Consider the following 15428-nt stretch of genomic DNA (forward strand, 5'->3'; position numbering starts at 1 on the left):
GGAGGCCCAAGACACCTGTCATTGCTTCTACTTCTCTTCTGTAAGACCGGAGATTCCTGAAGGCAGAGACTGGCTCTGTATCACTTGCCAATGTTTCTTAGTTCCCATTGTAGGCCTAGAACATCTGAGGTCTTCCAAGTCTATTTGTAGAAAACAAAGTGTGCCCTGTGAGGGCATCATGGCTGCCCCCATTGCAAATCATCAGCCACCTCCTGTTGTCAGCTAAACTCCCCATTTCTGGAGTCCCTGGAAGCCTTTGAATTGCATATTCAGGCTCTGAGCCATAGCTTGTGCCTGCTTTGCTCACTGCCCATGTTTGCTCTTATATCCCTGGCATAGCTTAGTAACTGGCATAGTAACAGCTCAGCAAATGTTTACTGAATGAAAGGATGGATGTCTATATGAATGGATAGACAGGTGATGTTCAGACACATTGTGTGCCTTATCTAAAGTAGCACAGCAGAACACTTGTTCACAGTTTCTTGGAGCAACTATGAAGTCCATAAAGATAGGGAAAGGGCCTATTTTATTCCCACTATGTGGTTCTCAGTACAACAGACAGTACTCATAGTGGTTGTGTACTCAGTAAATATTTGAATTAATGATTCCAAAAGCTGATGCTTTAAACTTTATTATTATTATCATTATTATTTGAGGAGATGGGGCTTCATGTACTGATCCATCACAAGTCTCGATTGGAGAGAAAGCAGCATTGAAAGTTGTCAACTTGGTTTTGATAGTGAGGATTAAAGAGGGAGAGTAAGTGCAAGCTGGAGGCAGTGTGAGCTCCCTCTCCTATGGCGGGAAACCAGTGTGCATCTCCCCTCCTGGCCCGCAGGAAGTGAGCTAGGAACCACACCAGGTTTCCCTCTGTCCATCAGTGAAACATCAGGGTCAAAGTGGCTGAGAGAAACAGAGGCAGCCAGATGCTCAGGAGTCCTAAAAGGAAAACAATTATTGGGATATGGCAGGTGCTGGTATATTTTTGTGTAAAATAACATAGTTCCTACAGACTAGCCAAGAAGAAAGGCACCCTGTCTGGATGAGGAAGTTAAAAAAAAAATGATGTCTACACCGAGTGGGGAGGTGGACAAAGGCTCCATTCCATGCAGACTAGTCTGGAAAAGACAGCAGTGTCTCCTGAAGTACTTGGTGTGCACGCTCATGCAATACCTAACACACACAGCCATCCTAGAGACCTGGAGGCTAGTCACAGAGGACATGCCTATATCATGGGAGAACCCTGACTTTTCAGCTCAGTGGTCCAGAACTCATGCCAAACACCAGGTCATTGTAGCAGTCCTCTTAGGCCTGGGTTCCACAAGCCAAGAAAAGCAATGGCTGTGTGGATTCAGTTTTCATCTAGAGTGTCAAATATTGCAGCAGGCATAAGAAAAAGGCTACAAAAATGTCATTCACCAGTTCCTGGCTTTTGTGGTTTGAGGCTTAAAGAAGCAAAAAAAAAAGTTTCTTGTTTGTCAGGTATGCTCAATGCACTACTAAGCTTGGTTCTTGGCAAATAATGTCCCTCAACAAATATTTGTGACCTGTGGAGCAGCTCCTGAAGGTGTTAGAGATGAGCCTCAGCTTCAGGAAGTGCCAAGGAAAGGACAGGTGTGCATGTCCTTGGGGAGTAAGTTTGTAATAAATATATGTGGGTATCTGAGCAGCTAACATGCATGAAGACAACTGCAGCTATGTGTATATCTGGGTATAAGGACATAAACACATGTGATCTGTGTGTGCAGATACAAATGTGTGTGTGATGAGCATGTGTATATATGAACATTTATGATCTGCATGCACATATGAGTATTGTGATATGTTGCAGGTATGAGTATATACAGTCTGTATACAGATATGAGTGTGTATGACCTGTGTGTAGGTATTAAAGTGGGTGATCTATGTGCAAATGTGAGTATGTATGGTCTGTATGCCCATGAATGTATGTGCAGATATGAATGTGTGTGATCTGTGTGTATATGAGTGTCTGTGGTTTATGTACAGACACGTGTATGATCCCTATGCACATATGAGTATGTGTATGCAGATAGGAATGTTGTGATCTGTGTGTATGCAGATATGTAAAAGTATGTATACAGATATAAATGTGTGTGGTATCTGTGTACAGATATGAACTTGTGTGCAAACATACCTGGATACTACATTCTCTCAGGTTGTTGGGTCACATCTGTGTTCCTATACACTACTATGAGACAGCACAATGTGTGCATGAGTACAGTCAAGGTCCAGGCATTTCTAAGGCAAATCACCGCTTGGCAGCTCAGGTTCTGAAGGCTATGCCTTCCAGCCCACTAAGACCCCCAGATAGAAGCCACGGAGGACTGTCATGAAGCAGGTAACTATGCAGAAAGGACCTTAACTTACTCAAGTTGCTGGAAGCAGCCTTGGACACAGAGGCCTGGATAGCTTTGAGAGAAACAGAAAGATCCGTGAGAAGTAAGGCACATGGCTAGCAAGGAAGCAGAGATGAGCTCCCTCAATCTTCTCTTGCAGTTACGGTCATCTTTCTGAAGCCCAGATCTGGTCATACTACTCCTAAGCAATGGATCTTTATAAAGCCTTACCTTTATAGTCTTTCAGAAGAAAGACTTAAAACCTATCGGGATCTACAAAGCCCCATAGGGCTAGCCTCACCGATACCAGTTTATCCACCACCACTGACTAGCTCCCCTCAGTTCTCCTAACAGGCTGGCTTCTCCTTAGTCTTCCCCCATCACCAAGGTTGGATCCAGTTCCCTTATCAGGACAGCTTCAAACTCTGTGTACACTTTCTTCCTACACTTAAGGCAACTGCCGTTCTACACTTCTATAGGATGCTATTTGGAGAATGTTTCCCCTATGGATCTATAAGATCCAAGGCAGCGATATCTGTTCTGCTTGTCACAAGATACTAAACCACAGTAAAGCATGTCTCAGCAATGGATGAATTAATTAATTAATGACCGCACTAGAACTGGTAAAAGAGGAAGGCAGCTGATAGCCCACCTTACCACAGAGAATCCACTTTTCCTCACCCTTCTGTCCCCAGTAAGACCCAAGAAGCCAGGATCTGCCACCTTGCCTTTTCCCTATTCAGGGCCATGACAGAAGAACAGATCTCTCACCTTGCCGTGTGATGGGACCCAAGTTCAGGACACGGGTCTGATCTATGAAGTTCCCACTCCTAACTCTGGTACCAGAGCAGGTCTGCAGGGAAAGAGTGACACAGAAAATAACTCATGGATGAAAAGGAAGAAAGTTGGCATGTGATCCTGGCATGAGAAATGGGCAGCCAGCTCAGAAGAGCATCATCCTGCCTCATACTGGAGATAGGGGGGCGCATCCCAGCTCTACCCCTTACTGTAACTGTGGGAAAGTCACTTAATTTCTCAGAGCTTTTCCAATTGAGAAAATGAGGTACTACCCCCCCCAGGGAATTTCTGTGAAGCTTGAATACATTAAAACACCTGAGTTGCACACAGCACTGAATGTTTAAGTTCCTGCCACTGGGAAATAAGCTTGCAGTTTGCAAATAAGGCCAATTTATCAGCCAAGCCCCCTGAGATCACCACCACTTCCTGACTGCTGGGTAGCCCAGGTGTCCTGACTGGCCCTGCCCACTCTGTCTTGCAGCTCTGTGTCCCTGTGTTAAAATAGGAAAACAACCCAGATGCACGTCTTTCTTTATGGCTTTGACCAAATGTCTTGGTGATAGAGACAGGCAATCCAGCAGGCTGTTGTGGTGGGGATGTGACTCACAGGTTTGCACTGTTCATTCACAGCATCACACAGGTACACCTCACAGTGCAAGTAGACAAGGTCGTAATTTCCTGCAAACCGGAACATTTGAACAGAAAATCGGACCTGAGGGGACTCGCCATTCTCCATCACTTGAATGGTTGTATCCTCTGTGTGTGGACATCTGAATGGGAAACATTAAGACACATGACTAGGGTTGGTGAAGCCAAGACTCTGGAGCTCTATTTCCTGGGCTTAAATACCATGTTGTCACCTGTTAGCTGTGTGACTTTGGGAAGCTCATTAAATGTCTCTGTACAAGTTCTCCATATGCATATGGGAGTAATGTCAAAAGACAATTGTGAGGATTTACTTAGTTTTTCAAAGTGCTTAGAACAGAATGAGGCACACAGTAGGTACAGCCTGTGTCTGAGGCTAAGTACTTAAGACAGAGTATGACACACAATAGGTACCACTGCCTGAATGCTAATTGCTTAGAATAGAATAAGACACACAGTAGGTGCAGTCTGTGTCTGGGGCTAAAGAAAAATTATAAAATTCTTCAAACACAGAGTTGGAACAATCCAGAAGTTCATTCTCATTACCAAGGATATATATTCAAGAATTATTAATTATTTTATGCTATCTAAAATGTGCCTGTAACAGCAGAAGCCACAGTCCAGCCAGCCACTGAGACAACCGAAGTGTGTGCACCCATTTGCCATGCACACAGTGGCATCCAAACGCAGTTGTTAAGAGAAAGAAACCAACAGGCAGAAGACACCCACATGTGTGCAAGGCATTCTGGGAAGGCCCCCTGCACCATGGACTGCAAAGCCTAATCCCCCCCAACTTCATTTGTCCAAGAGGCTTTTCCTCACTAATGCTATTCATATTTCACTTTCATTTAATTTTTGCCTTGCCTTGGAATTTAAGTTGTATGAGTGTAAAAGATTTCATCTCTTCTCTTCACCATGGTACCCACAAAGTCTGGTACACAGCAAACTTTCAAAGTATCTGTTAATTTATCTATGTCCTTTTAAGGAAGAGACAGCACATCTGCACCCTCCCCATTTCAACTGCTCTTGGCTAACTATGCCCATCCCCTACTCTTCTTAGCCAGGCCCTGGTTTCCTACTCTCTAAGCCTGCCTTTCCATCAGATTTCTTACATGTTCTAAGCCAGGAATGCCCACTTTGCCCTCCAGCAAACATATGCAACTCTCTTCAAATATAATGCTATAGTGTATAAAAATACACTATCTCAAGGAATACAGACAAAGTGGTCAAGATAAAGCACACATCTTAAAAATGTTAAAACATTTGGTATGTGCTTTATATACTTGCAAAAATACATTTAATAGCGTGTTATATAATAAGATCTAGGGAGGATTCTAATGAAATGGCATCTAAAAACTACTGGATAACATAGGTAGATCCCTGTATTCAGGGTAGGCTAGAATGCTAAATTTAAGCTAAAGGATCATGAACATAAAAGTGTATTTTCCTCCATCAATTCTAAAGATGTATCTCCAAACCCCATCCATGGCCCCCAAGTAGAAGCCACTGTTACCTGTCCTGGATAATGAAGTATTTCACAGGATCTGTGGAGTTGCTACTGGGTGTGGCATAGCAGTTGGTCATTAGCAGTACAAACTGGGACAAGTCACCCCCATCCAGCATGGTGCCCACATACAGAAAAGCCTCTGTGGACAGCATCACAGAGGGGCCTTGGTAGGGCTGTGTGTAGGCAGGGCTCTGGAACAGTGCCATCCGCACAGTGAACATGCCTGTTCCACCCACGCTGATGTTCAGGGCACTGCAGAGGAAGAAGATCCATGAGAGGACCAGGTTGTGAACACTCACAGGTGGCTACCCTTTCTGATCAGCATGCTCAGATACTGCAGGCATCTGGCCATTTCATTCAGTAGCAGGACTGGACCCCTCAGTACTGACTGCTTGGCAGCCTTCCATGAGTACTCGGAGGCATGGGGTGTTGGATGGTATTGGGAAGAAGCCCTGTCTGACTGAGCAGGTCTGCAGTAGAACTCAGGGATCTACGTCTCTAACAAGCTCCTGATGGTGCTAATGTTACAGAGCCATAGACTGTATCCTGAGTCACATGTCCAGGGCACTGCTGGTGTCCCCTTCCTACCATCTTTCAAAGTAGGGACATTCTTAAGGGACATGCTTGGGTTTCTTGAGTTTCAATCTTCAAGTAAAAACAGATGAGCTGTCAGGAGCCCTGTGGATTTAAGCTCTGGCACCTCGAAGGCAGGCCTAGGACATGGTCACATTATTACAGGGTACTGCCTAGCCAAGAAGTCTCCATCCAATAGCACAAAATGAGCAACACACACACACACACACACACACACACACACACACACACACACACACACCAGCCCAGACCTCTTCCCTCAATTTGCATCTTTTGGGGCTACTGTTAGGCTCTTGTGAATTATTTTATCATGTTTGACATACAGCAATGAACACTAGTGATTGCAACTTTTGTCTTTCCCCTCACCTCATGAACATCAGTGGCCTGTGACTCATCATACTCAAAGACATTCAATTTTATTTAGTAATGGGCTTATTCTATTTTTTACCAAAATGGATGGAGCTTCCCTGGTTTGCCTCTCTAGCTACCTTCCCACCCAAACAAGGCACCTCTAAAGAGCATGATCTGTAAATGCCCCTTTAACCAGAAATCTTTAACTAAGAGAAGGATGGAAGCTGAGATCTTAATATAAGCTATGATTGCTCAGAGTCCCCTCCAGAAGCAGGTTCACCCAATCCTTCTGAAAATCCCTTTTACAGAACATCATTGTCTTTAGAAAGGTTATGCAAGCATTATTTGCCCCTTGGCAAATGAGGGCAAGAGTTGGACAGTTGTTAAGGGTCACCAAAGCTATCCAGCTAATATATAGCAGGGCCTGGATTGGAATCACCTGAGTTCTGGGATTCTTTACTAAGTGTCCCCACTAAACAATCCTGCTCCCCAGACTCCAAATCCAGTTCCCACTTGTCAGAACAGCTGAAGATTTCATGGCCGAGGGGCTAAAGGGCTGAGGGGATGAGAGGCTGAGGGGCAGAGGGCCTGAGGGGTTGAGGGGTGAAGCCTCCCAGGAGCACTGGAGGTCAATGATGACCACACCTAACCATGGGTTGTAAGGAGGTCTTCAGGCTGACTTTCATGTCCAGGGGGTAAGAACATTCAAAGTTGATTCTGATGTTGACGTCACGGATGATGATCTCCTTTGCCAGGTAGAGGGTATTACTGTAGGTGGCATGGGTTTCATTTGTCTGTGTTGGGTGAAGAGAAGTAGGAGAAAGGAACATGAGACCCTATGCAGGGTTTTATAGCCAATGGGTTTGTCTACAGACTCCTGAAAGCTGCCTTCTCAGTTTCTGTGTTAGAATAGCAGTGACTTTAGGGGCAGATGTCATGTTCCAGGAACTGAGCTTCATTTCATTCTCCACCTGTATCATTCAACCAACACTTCCAATGGCCTAAAGAGGCAAGGGCTGCTGAATCCCTGCTTCATGGATGAAGGGGTAGAGCTTCACGGTTCCCTGAGAACTGAGTCTGTCTATGCAGATCATGGGATCTATAAAACCTGAATGGTGGCATAGATTCCCCACAAAACCTAAACTAGTTTCAAAAATGCAGGTTTCCTCTTCAAAACTGAAAATCATATGCAAGCTATCACTAATTTCATTTCACATTGGCCTTGACAATGGCAATTTCTTCCTTCTCTCCTTTCCTTTTGACCCTCCCCATTTTCTTTTCAGCAATGAAGGGGGCAGGAGGAAGCCGATACCAGCCATACAAACATGTAATGGCTGCTCTCCACAGAGGCCTCTGGGTGTGAGGTTCTTCTCCGGAGCCCCAGACACAGACAGACTTGCTTCTGGTCCCAGTACTAACCTTACTTGTTAGAAGCTATCACTGTCAGCCTAGCTCTTCCTTTCCCATCTTTAGAATGGGTGGCCATCCTTATAGATCAAGCTCACACCAGACACATGAATTGATTTAATCTTAACATCCTTACAGAGAAGGAACAATCCCTCCATGTTGAAGTTATTTAGTCAGGGGTCAAACAACTCACCGGAAGATCATACAAGGTGTGTACTTAGGGCTTAAATAGGCACAAACCACTTCAACTCTGATGCCACCACAGGCAAGAACTTACCCTCAACACTGTCCCACAGGGGCCATCCTGGACAGGGGTCACCACAGACATCCAGTCTCTTTCACCCTTCTCACTGAAGCCTGAGCACTGGCTGTCACTCAGGTACATGAAGACCTTCATAAAGCCCAGACTCTGCAGCTGGCATTTGCTGAGGGACATCTTGATGTCATTGGGCCCACACTCTAGCCTGTGCTCCAGGAGGGAGACATCTGAAAAGGGAAGGGACAACAGGATTAGGAGCCTATTCCTCCTTGGCCAGGCATGTGCCCAGGGACCCAGCATGGTTGCTGGGCTGGCCACCACATGGTGGCACTTAAGATGCCTTGGGCTCACCACAGTCTCTTCTCAGACTATGATTACGAACACCACCAACCATCCAGTTCCATGTTCCCCTAAGAGTGGGTTGTATACAGAATTTAAGGTAGTTTGAGGGCCTCTCGCTGGCCCAGCATTAAACATTGAACCCAGGTGAAAGAAAAAAAAAGAAAGCGTTGATTGCCATTCTTTGGTATCCTTGCTACACACAGGTGCCAGTCCCCCACTGGCAGTGACTCTGATTATATATGCTGGTTAGTTTCCCTTGTAGACAAAGATCAGCTCAGAGTTTGGAGTTTTTCAAACACCTTTATCTGCTGGTGGGGTGGCTCAACAGGCAAAGGTGTTTTCTGCCAAGCCTTACTACCTGAGTTCAGTCCCTAGGACCTATATGGTAGAAAACTAGAACCAACTCCCACAAATTAACCTCCAATTTCACAGATATGCCATGGCTCTTGAGCCCATTGAGCCCCTCCTCGCATATCACACACACACACACACACACACACACACACACACACACACACACACACAATTTTTGAAGTTTTTTCTTAATTTTTCATTTTTAGTGTTAAGTATTTTGCTGAAGCACTATACATCCATAGAAGTACAATGACTTCCATTCCATTGTTTCTTTTATGCTGTTAACTTTTTTGAGGTGTTCCTTGAAAATGCAGCATGGCCACCCACACCCTGAATCAAACTCAAGGAAGAAACCCCAACAAATTGGAGAAGAGTGTGTTCATTATAACATTCACCACACAGATAGTACTTGGATACAAACAGAATCACGACACATGACTCAAGTCTGGAAAAGATTTAGATATCTTCAATGACACCATGAGGAAACAGGTTGAGAGAGGACCAGTGTCATACCCAGCATCCCACACTGGCCACAGAACTGCTGCAGTCAGTTTCTGATGTGGCAGGTGGCTCCGTAGCTTCTGGTTACCTGGTGGGTCTGCCATGGTATGGGGGTCCTCAGAAAGAAGGACCTAGGGGGCTGGAGAGATGGCTCAGGGGTTAAGAGCACTGGCTACTCTTCCAGTAGACCCAGGTTCAATTCCCAGCACCTACATGGAAACTCATAACTGTCTCTGTAATTCCTGTTCCAGGGCATCCGACACCCTCACACAAACATACATACAGGCAAAACACCAATGTAAAGAAAATACAAATAAATAAGTTATTATTAAAAAAAAAAAAAAGAAGGAGGAAGAACTGGGTAGGAGGCAGTCCCCCAGTCCCTAGTCTTTGGAGCCAATTGAAGAGAAGCCCCAAACACCTGGGTTTTGTGACCTTCTCTCCTCACTGACTGGATATTTGTCCTTTAGTCACAGGCCCACACAAGCATAAGCCTTACCCCTAAGCACTGATCATTTTCTCAAAAATATCCCTCTGGGTCTCACCTGTGATTTTGGAGTCCTGTTTACACTGGCAGCGCCATCTGCCATTATCTGATATGCAATCCTCGTCCACCCCACACTCTTCGCAAGTCCCCTCCACCGAGCTAGGATCTGCAATATTACCAAGACATATACAGTTAACAGCTTGTGCCTCAAGACTCCTGCAGACTAAGGATGTAGGGCATTGCTCATCTCACCTGTGCAGTAAGCCAGATTACATTCTGGGGGTGCAGTCAGGTTGTAAACATAGTAGCCACCTGGGCAGGCCTTCACCTGGATCTCTGTGGACCACAGACAACAGTGACCACTCCAGTGTGCACAGGCTGTGCGGCTCACAATGCCCTCTCTGCTCGAAGGATGAGAGCCATTGAGCCACATGGGTGCAGCCGTGTTGCACCGCAGGACCGGCACACAGGTCTCAGCCATGGTCACGCCACCCTGGCCTGTGAATCGGTACCAGCCATACAGATCTGAGTCACAGGAGTAGCCAGCACCATACTCTGCACTGCGCCAGTACTCAGCCAGGGTCTCATGCACATTGCAGGGGTCCTCACACACCAGGGCTCCACCCAGGCCCTGGGGCAAGCAGTCCAGCTCTGGTCCACAGGAACCCGGGAAGCACTCACAATGCCAGCCATCCCCTTCGTAGCCCTTGGGACACACACACGAGTAGTTGCCCTCTGTGTTGACACAGGTGGCCAGGGCATGGCAGTCACTGAGTCCCAGCTCTGTGCATTCATCCACATCAGTGCAGCCCAGCTCAGGCATCAGACGGAAGCCATTCTGGCAGGTGCACTCATAGGAACCCAGTGTGTTCACGCAGATGCTGTTGTCAGAGCAGTTGTGAGCTTGAGGGATGGCACACTCATCTACATCCTCACACTCCAGCCCATTGCCAGTGAAGCCCATCTGGCAGGAGCATGTTGTGACCGCTCCATCCTCCAAGCAAGTGGCATTGCTGTGGCATTCGGAACACTTTCCTGCAGACAGAAGATCCCAACTTCAAAACCCCAGGCATCTGGGCAGATGTTTCAGCACAGTTTATTCCTTGCTTCTCAAAGGACTTGTTACCTTACTGACACCTTTGAAACCAACCCACCTACCCTGCCCTAAGTAGATTGTTCATCCAGTTAAGCATGACCTTCCCCTTTGTGCCTTCTTTTAAAATGTCCATATTGTCACATCCAAGGGCACAGCACACAATATTCTTGATATTTGTGGAGGATGTGTGGTTAAGATGCCAGCCCTTCCCAGTCTTTACAACAGTTTGTCCCTTCTTCCCACGTCCTTTTCTCTGCCTGTGCAGCCTTCACCAAGACTTTGTCCAGTGTCCCTTCTCTCTGAAGACTGTTTCCAGCCCATTTGATAGGACACTCACACTCACTTTTAACAGTGAAAAGAAAAGCACTATTGTTTAGCATTCCTTGCTGCATGTCTGACAAAAGGATCTGCACTTGTCATTCTGAACCTTACTTGCCGGTGGCCCCGTTTTAATTTTCTTTATTTACAGGCATGAATGTTGAGATCTAGAAGGAGTAAGTCCCTCACAAGTTGGCAAGCGTGATACACATGCATGGCATGACCACAGAACATGTGCTTTAACCATGACCCCACAATTATATTTACTGTGGCTCCAGAGTACTCCATGATGGGAGCCCCATGGAATGACCCCACATTTAAAGGAGAGGTGCCCGTGAGCCATCAGAGCTATTGAAATCTCCTGTGGATCTGGGCATGTTTGTGACTTTTCAGAGAAATTCAGGAAAGATTTGGAGATGCTCTAGCCCTTTGCCCCAACATCAACATCACCCAACCTGGTTATTAATTCAAAGTCTTGGACCCCTTGTCAGACATACTAAAACCAGAATTTTCATCTTAGAAAAACTTCCAAGTAAGTCCTGGGCACATTACAATCCACAAAATGGGTTTAGAATAAAGATCATGCCAAGTGTGCTAAAAGAGGGATTAAGATTGCTTAATTTTAATTAAGGATTTACTTAAGCACAGGAAACAGCACTACATATACATGTACACACACATATGCACACATGCATGCATTCTTACTTGCTTCTGATGAGTCACTGGCTCCAGCTATAGTGAACCAAGGGGTTACCACCATTACCACCAGTATCCAGGGCAAAGAGAACAGCCACCTCATCCTTCCTGTTCTTCCCTCTATTTCTGGTCCTGGAAACACCTGCCCAAAGGTAATGGTGGGTTATGTGTTTTCCCTGTGTTTCTAATACCTGAAATCCTGAGAACAGGAGTGAGTGAGACACCTGTGTGAGCTAATGCCCCTCCCCATAGGCAGACAGAATGCTTTGGTTGTGCACCATTTATGTGGAGCAGGAAGCAACATCTATATAGATCAGAAGGCACCATTTATACGGATCAGGAAAAGTGCAGGGCTGCAGCTCTAGTGGGTGGGCTTCTGAAGCCTCTGTGGACACACCCTTACTCCTTACCCATGACCCATTCCATCTACTCAAACATCAGGTACTGCACATTTTGAAGAACTGAATCTTTTGGAGCAAAAAGTCACAAAATGGGGTGGGGTTCTCTGCACTCACAACCTTACTAGGGGCAGCTTTGGGCTTTTACAGACAGCTCCTGATTATCGGCATTTAAAGTTTGTTCACACCTACTTATTCATTCAACAAACATCTATTGTTTGGCTACTCTGTGCCAATCAAGGAGCTAAATACCAAGGAGAATCGTGCATACAGTCGACATCTTCACACAGGTCATGTAAAGAAATGATGCAAGATAAGGAACTCTAGAGTTGTTTAACTTAACAATAGCACATATTACTGTTTTCAAAATGGTTGTGATTGCAACAGGTAAAATAATTCTAGATGGATGCAAGTATTACCCTGAGTTTTATGCAGCAAACTAGGATGGTATCAGGAATAAACACTTGGAAAATGAAAAGAATCAGAGCCCAGTGTCTGTGTTACCTATCACAGTACTGTGATGCCAGGTGATACATTCTGGTTTTCTCATCTATGCAATGAGGACCACTTCTTCCAGCAACTGGTATATAGGCGATGTCAGACCTAGTTCTACGCTCAAAGAACTTGTGTGCAAGAACAAATGTTCCCAGGACTAGGGAGATGGCTCGGTAGTTAAGAGTGCCCACTGCACTTGCACAGGACCTGGTCAGGTGCCGAGCACCAACATTAGGCAGCTCATAACTGTCTGAGACCCCAGTTTTAGGAGATTCAACACCCTCTAGCTCTTAGGGTACCTGTATATAAATGTTGCACATAAATTTATGCAGTTACATACACACAAACATAAATAAAATTAATATATTTTTAAAAACAAATGGTTTCTAGACTTCTGAGTCTGAGGTATAAGAAATATACACAAATAGATAGATGATAGATAAAAGTTTTATAAGATAATGCTTATCCTTACATTGTATGTTGCTTGATGACATAGTCTATTTAGTGAAGAAAATTCTAATAAAAACCACCAACCAATGGTGTAGCTTGGAAAGCACTGTGGCATTCCTGTGGTTAATTTAAATGACATATGTAAAGACTCAGCAAACAGCCCATGTTTTTGTTCATTGCCATAACCCCAGTACCTAGCACATAGCTTATGCATCATGAATACCTCTAAACAGAGGAAAAATAGTTAGCCTCCAAGAGAAGTTGACATGTCACAGATTACAAAGTTGACAATCAGTTGAGAAATGAGTCTTGCTTCTCTGACCCCAGTGTCCAGAAGCTAAATTTCCTTGGCCACCTCCCTGAATGAGAATGTGAATATAGAGCAGAGAAGTGGACACAGGAGAGATGATGGCTCCAGATAGCCTTACCTGAACCCAGGAGGACAGGACTGGTCCATTCCTAAGTAAGTGCTTCTGACCAATATATACACATCTGCCCTTGGCTGGCACACTCTCCTCCACTTATTCTCTGCTTCTGCTCCTTGAGATTGTTTCTATGGGGGTTGAATTTTTCTTTCCCTTTGGCATAGTGTTCGCTTTTTCCAAGCCATGAGACTGTTGTTATTTTTCCCTAATAATTAGAGACACAAAATGATTGACATTACGGGTCACACCTGTGCCTGGAAATACAAGGTCTCTGTTTTTCACCTTTTGGAGGCAAGACATTCCTCAGTTAGACATTAACTGGCAAAGCAGTGCCAAGATGCTGGGCTCTTTATTGGTCCTGGGCAAGGACGAGGTGGAACCCAAGCCCAAGACGACAGGCAGAAGGCAGTGTGTGAAGTGACTTTGTGTTAGGATAGACAGTTTTGAAGTCTGGAACACACCTGCTCTGAAGAACAGCCTCAGATCAGCTCTCTCCCCTAGAGTCTTAGGAGCAAGAGTCTCTGAGAATGACAACAAGACCACAAGACCATCTGTTTTAACCTCTATAGACCAGAAGGTTTGAAGACAAGAACCTCCAAAGAGCGGAAGTTCCTTGGGCTGAGGAACAACCTTGAACCTGAACATGCTGAGTTTGCCTAGGTCCACCATGAGTTGTATCCCAGGGAATTTAATTCTTCTCTTTCATGAGTCCGTTTCTTCACCTCTAAAATGAGATACCCTTCCCCTTGAGCTGCAATGGTGGTTAGCAGAGATGATGCAAGTGGAAACACATGGTGATGTTTAATTCAAGCCAGTTCTGTGATGAATGCTTTGCTGATATGGAGTCACAGAGATAGACTCACTAGAGATCAAGCCAGAAGCCACACACCCTGAACCAGTCCCATATGGCTAGTCCCTGGAGATGGCAAACAACTTACTACAAAGAGCCTTTTATATGTTAACCAACCACTTCAGAGCCTGTCCCCTTAGTGGTGCTGTCTTGCAGGGCTACTGTCCCCTCTTCTGTTCACCCCAGAAAGCCAGCTGGGAACTAGAAAACTGAATACAGATACCATTTCCCAGAACCCACTGAAATTCAAGAAACCAACCAGTCCTAAACTTGCTTAGCTCACCCCTCCTTTCCCACCTGAAGAAATCTCAGTAGGGTACTAAGAAAGTAACTCAGTTACTAAAGTGTCTGCCACATAAGCATAAGGACCTGTGTTCAATCTCCAACCCTCACATAAAAAGCTGGGTGTGAGGGTGTGCACTTGTAATATCAGCACTGGGAAACATAGACATATGTTTCCTGAGGTTTGGTGCCCAATCAATATAGCCCACTTGATAAGTTCTAGGCCAGTGAGAGACCCTGTCTCAAAAGCAGGTAGCTAGGCCCTGAAGAATGTCATCCAAGGTTGGCATCTAGCCTTCACATGCTAATGTGCACAGGTATGCACACACACACACACACACACACACACACACACACACACACACACACACACAGTCCCTTCTGCTACCTTCCTTTCTGACCCCTCTGGTACTTTGGCACATACCTTCTTTTTCCATTCCCCTGGCCTCCATGGCATGGCATGTCCCCTTTGCTTTAGGATCTATGAACATAACAAGCTACCTTGTTGATGGCAGTGTCACATTGCCATTGGCCTTGCCTTATCATCATAATGCTAAAACCTACATTTGGAGATAAGAACCATTGGTTTTATTCAATATATCTGGACTATCTGTAGTGTGTCTCTATCAGTCATTTTCTTTATCATTCTGTCTTCCTTAATTCTTGTCCCCTCTCACCAGTAATGCACACTAGATGACTTCCAGGCATCCTTCATGGATGCTGTTGGTCACTCATCATCTTGGGTTGCCTGCATCTCTTCTCCTTGAGATGAAGGCCACAGCATTCACTTCTTAGGAAGATCCCTCTCTCCTCAAG

General features: G+C 45.2%; 1 protein-coding gene across 1 annotated transcript; it reads right to left on the minus strand.

Moving 5' to 3' along the window:
* Positions 1-651: 651 nt before the first annotated feature.
* Positions 652-13654, minus strand: Umod (uromodulin). Its single transcript, XM_051192797.1, has 11 exons — positions 13484-13654; positions 11722-11854; positions 9855-10637; positions 9661-9768; positions 7937-8145; positions 6898-7046; positions 5314-5559; positions 3763-3925; positions 3129-3210; positions 2389-2430; positions 652-939 (listed from the first exon to the last, which is right to left on the minus strand). The coding sequence occupies exons 2-11, from the start codon at positions 11813-11815 to the stop codon at positions 878-880; spliced, it is 1938 nt and encodes a 645-aa protein (XP_051048754.1). The 5' UTR covers positions 11816-11854; positions 13484-13654; the 3' UTR covers positions 652-877.
* Between the last annotated feature and the right edge of the window lie 1774 nt (positions 13655-15428).

This window comes from Phodopus roborovskii, unplaced genomic scaffold (assembly GCF_943737965.1).
Source record: "Phodopus roborovskii unplaced genomic scaffold, PHOROB, whole genome shotgun sequence".
In the NCBI taxonomy this organism is placed as follows: domain Eukaryota; kingdom Metazoa; phylum Chordata; class Mammalia; order Rodentia; family Cricetidae; genus Phodopus; species Phodopus roborovskii.

What these genes read in the sequence shown, in the direction of transcription:
- Umod (XM_051192797.1), bottom strand. Translation starts at nt 11,815, where the DNA reads ATGAGGTGGCTGTTCTCTTTGCCCTGGATACTGGTGGTAATGGTGGTA. An exon ending in TAATCTGGCTTACTGCACAG is followed by an intron (nt 9,769 to 9,854) that starts GTGAGATGAGCA and finishes GTAATATTGCAG; the next exon opens with ATCCTAGCTCGGTGGAGGGG. An exon ending in TGAATGAACAGTGCAAACCT is followed by an intron (nt 3,211 to 3,762) that starts GTGAGTCACATC and finishes CTTTCCCTGCAG; the next exon opens with ACCTGCTCTGGTACCAGAGT.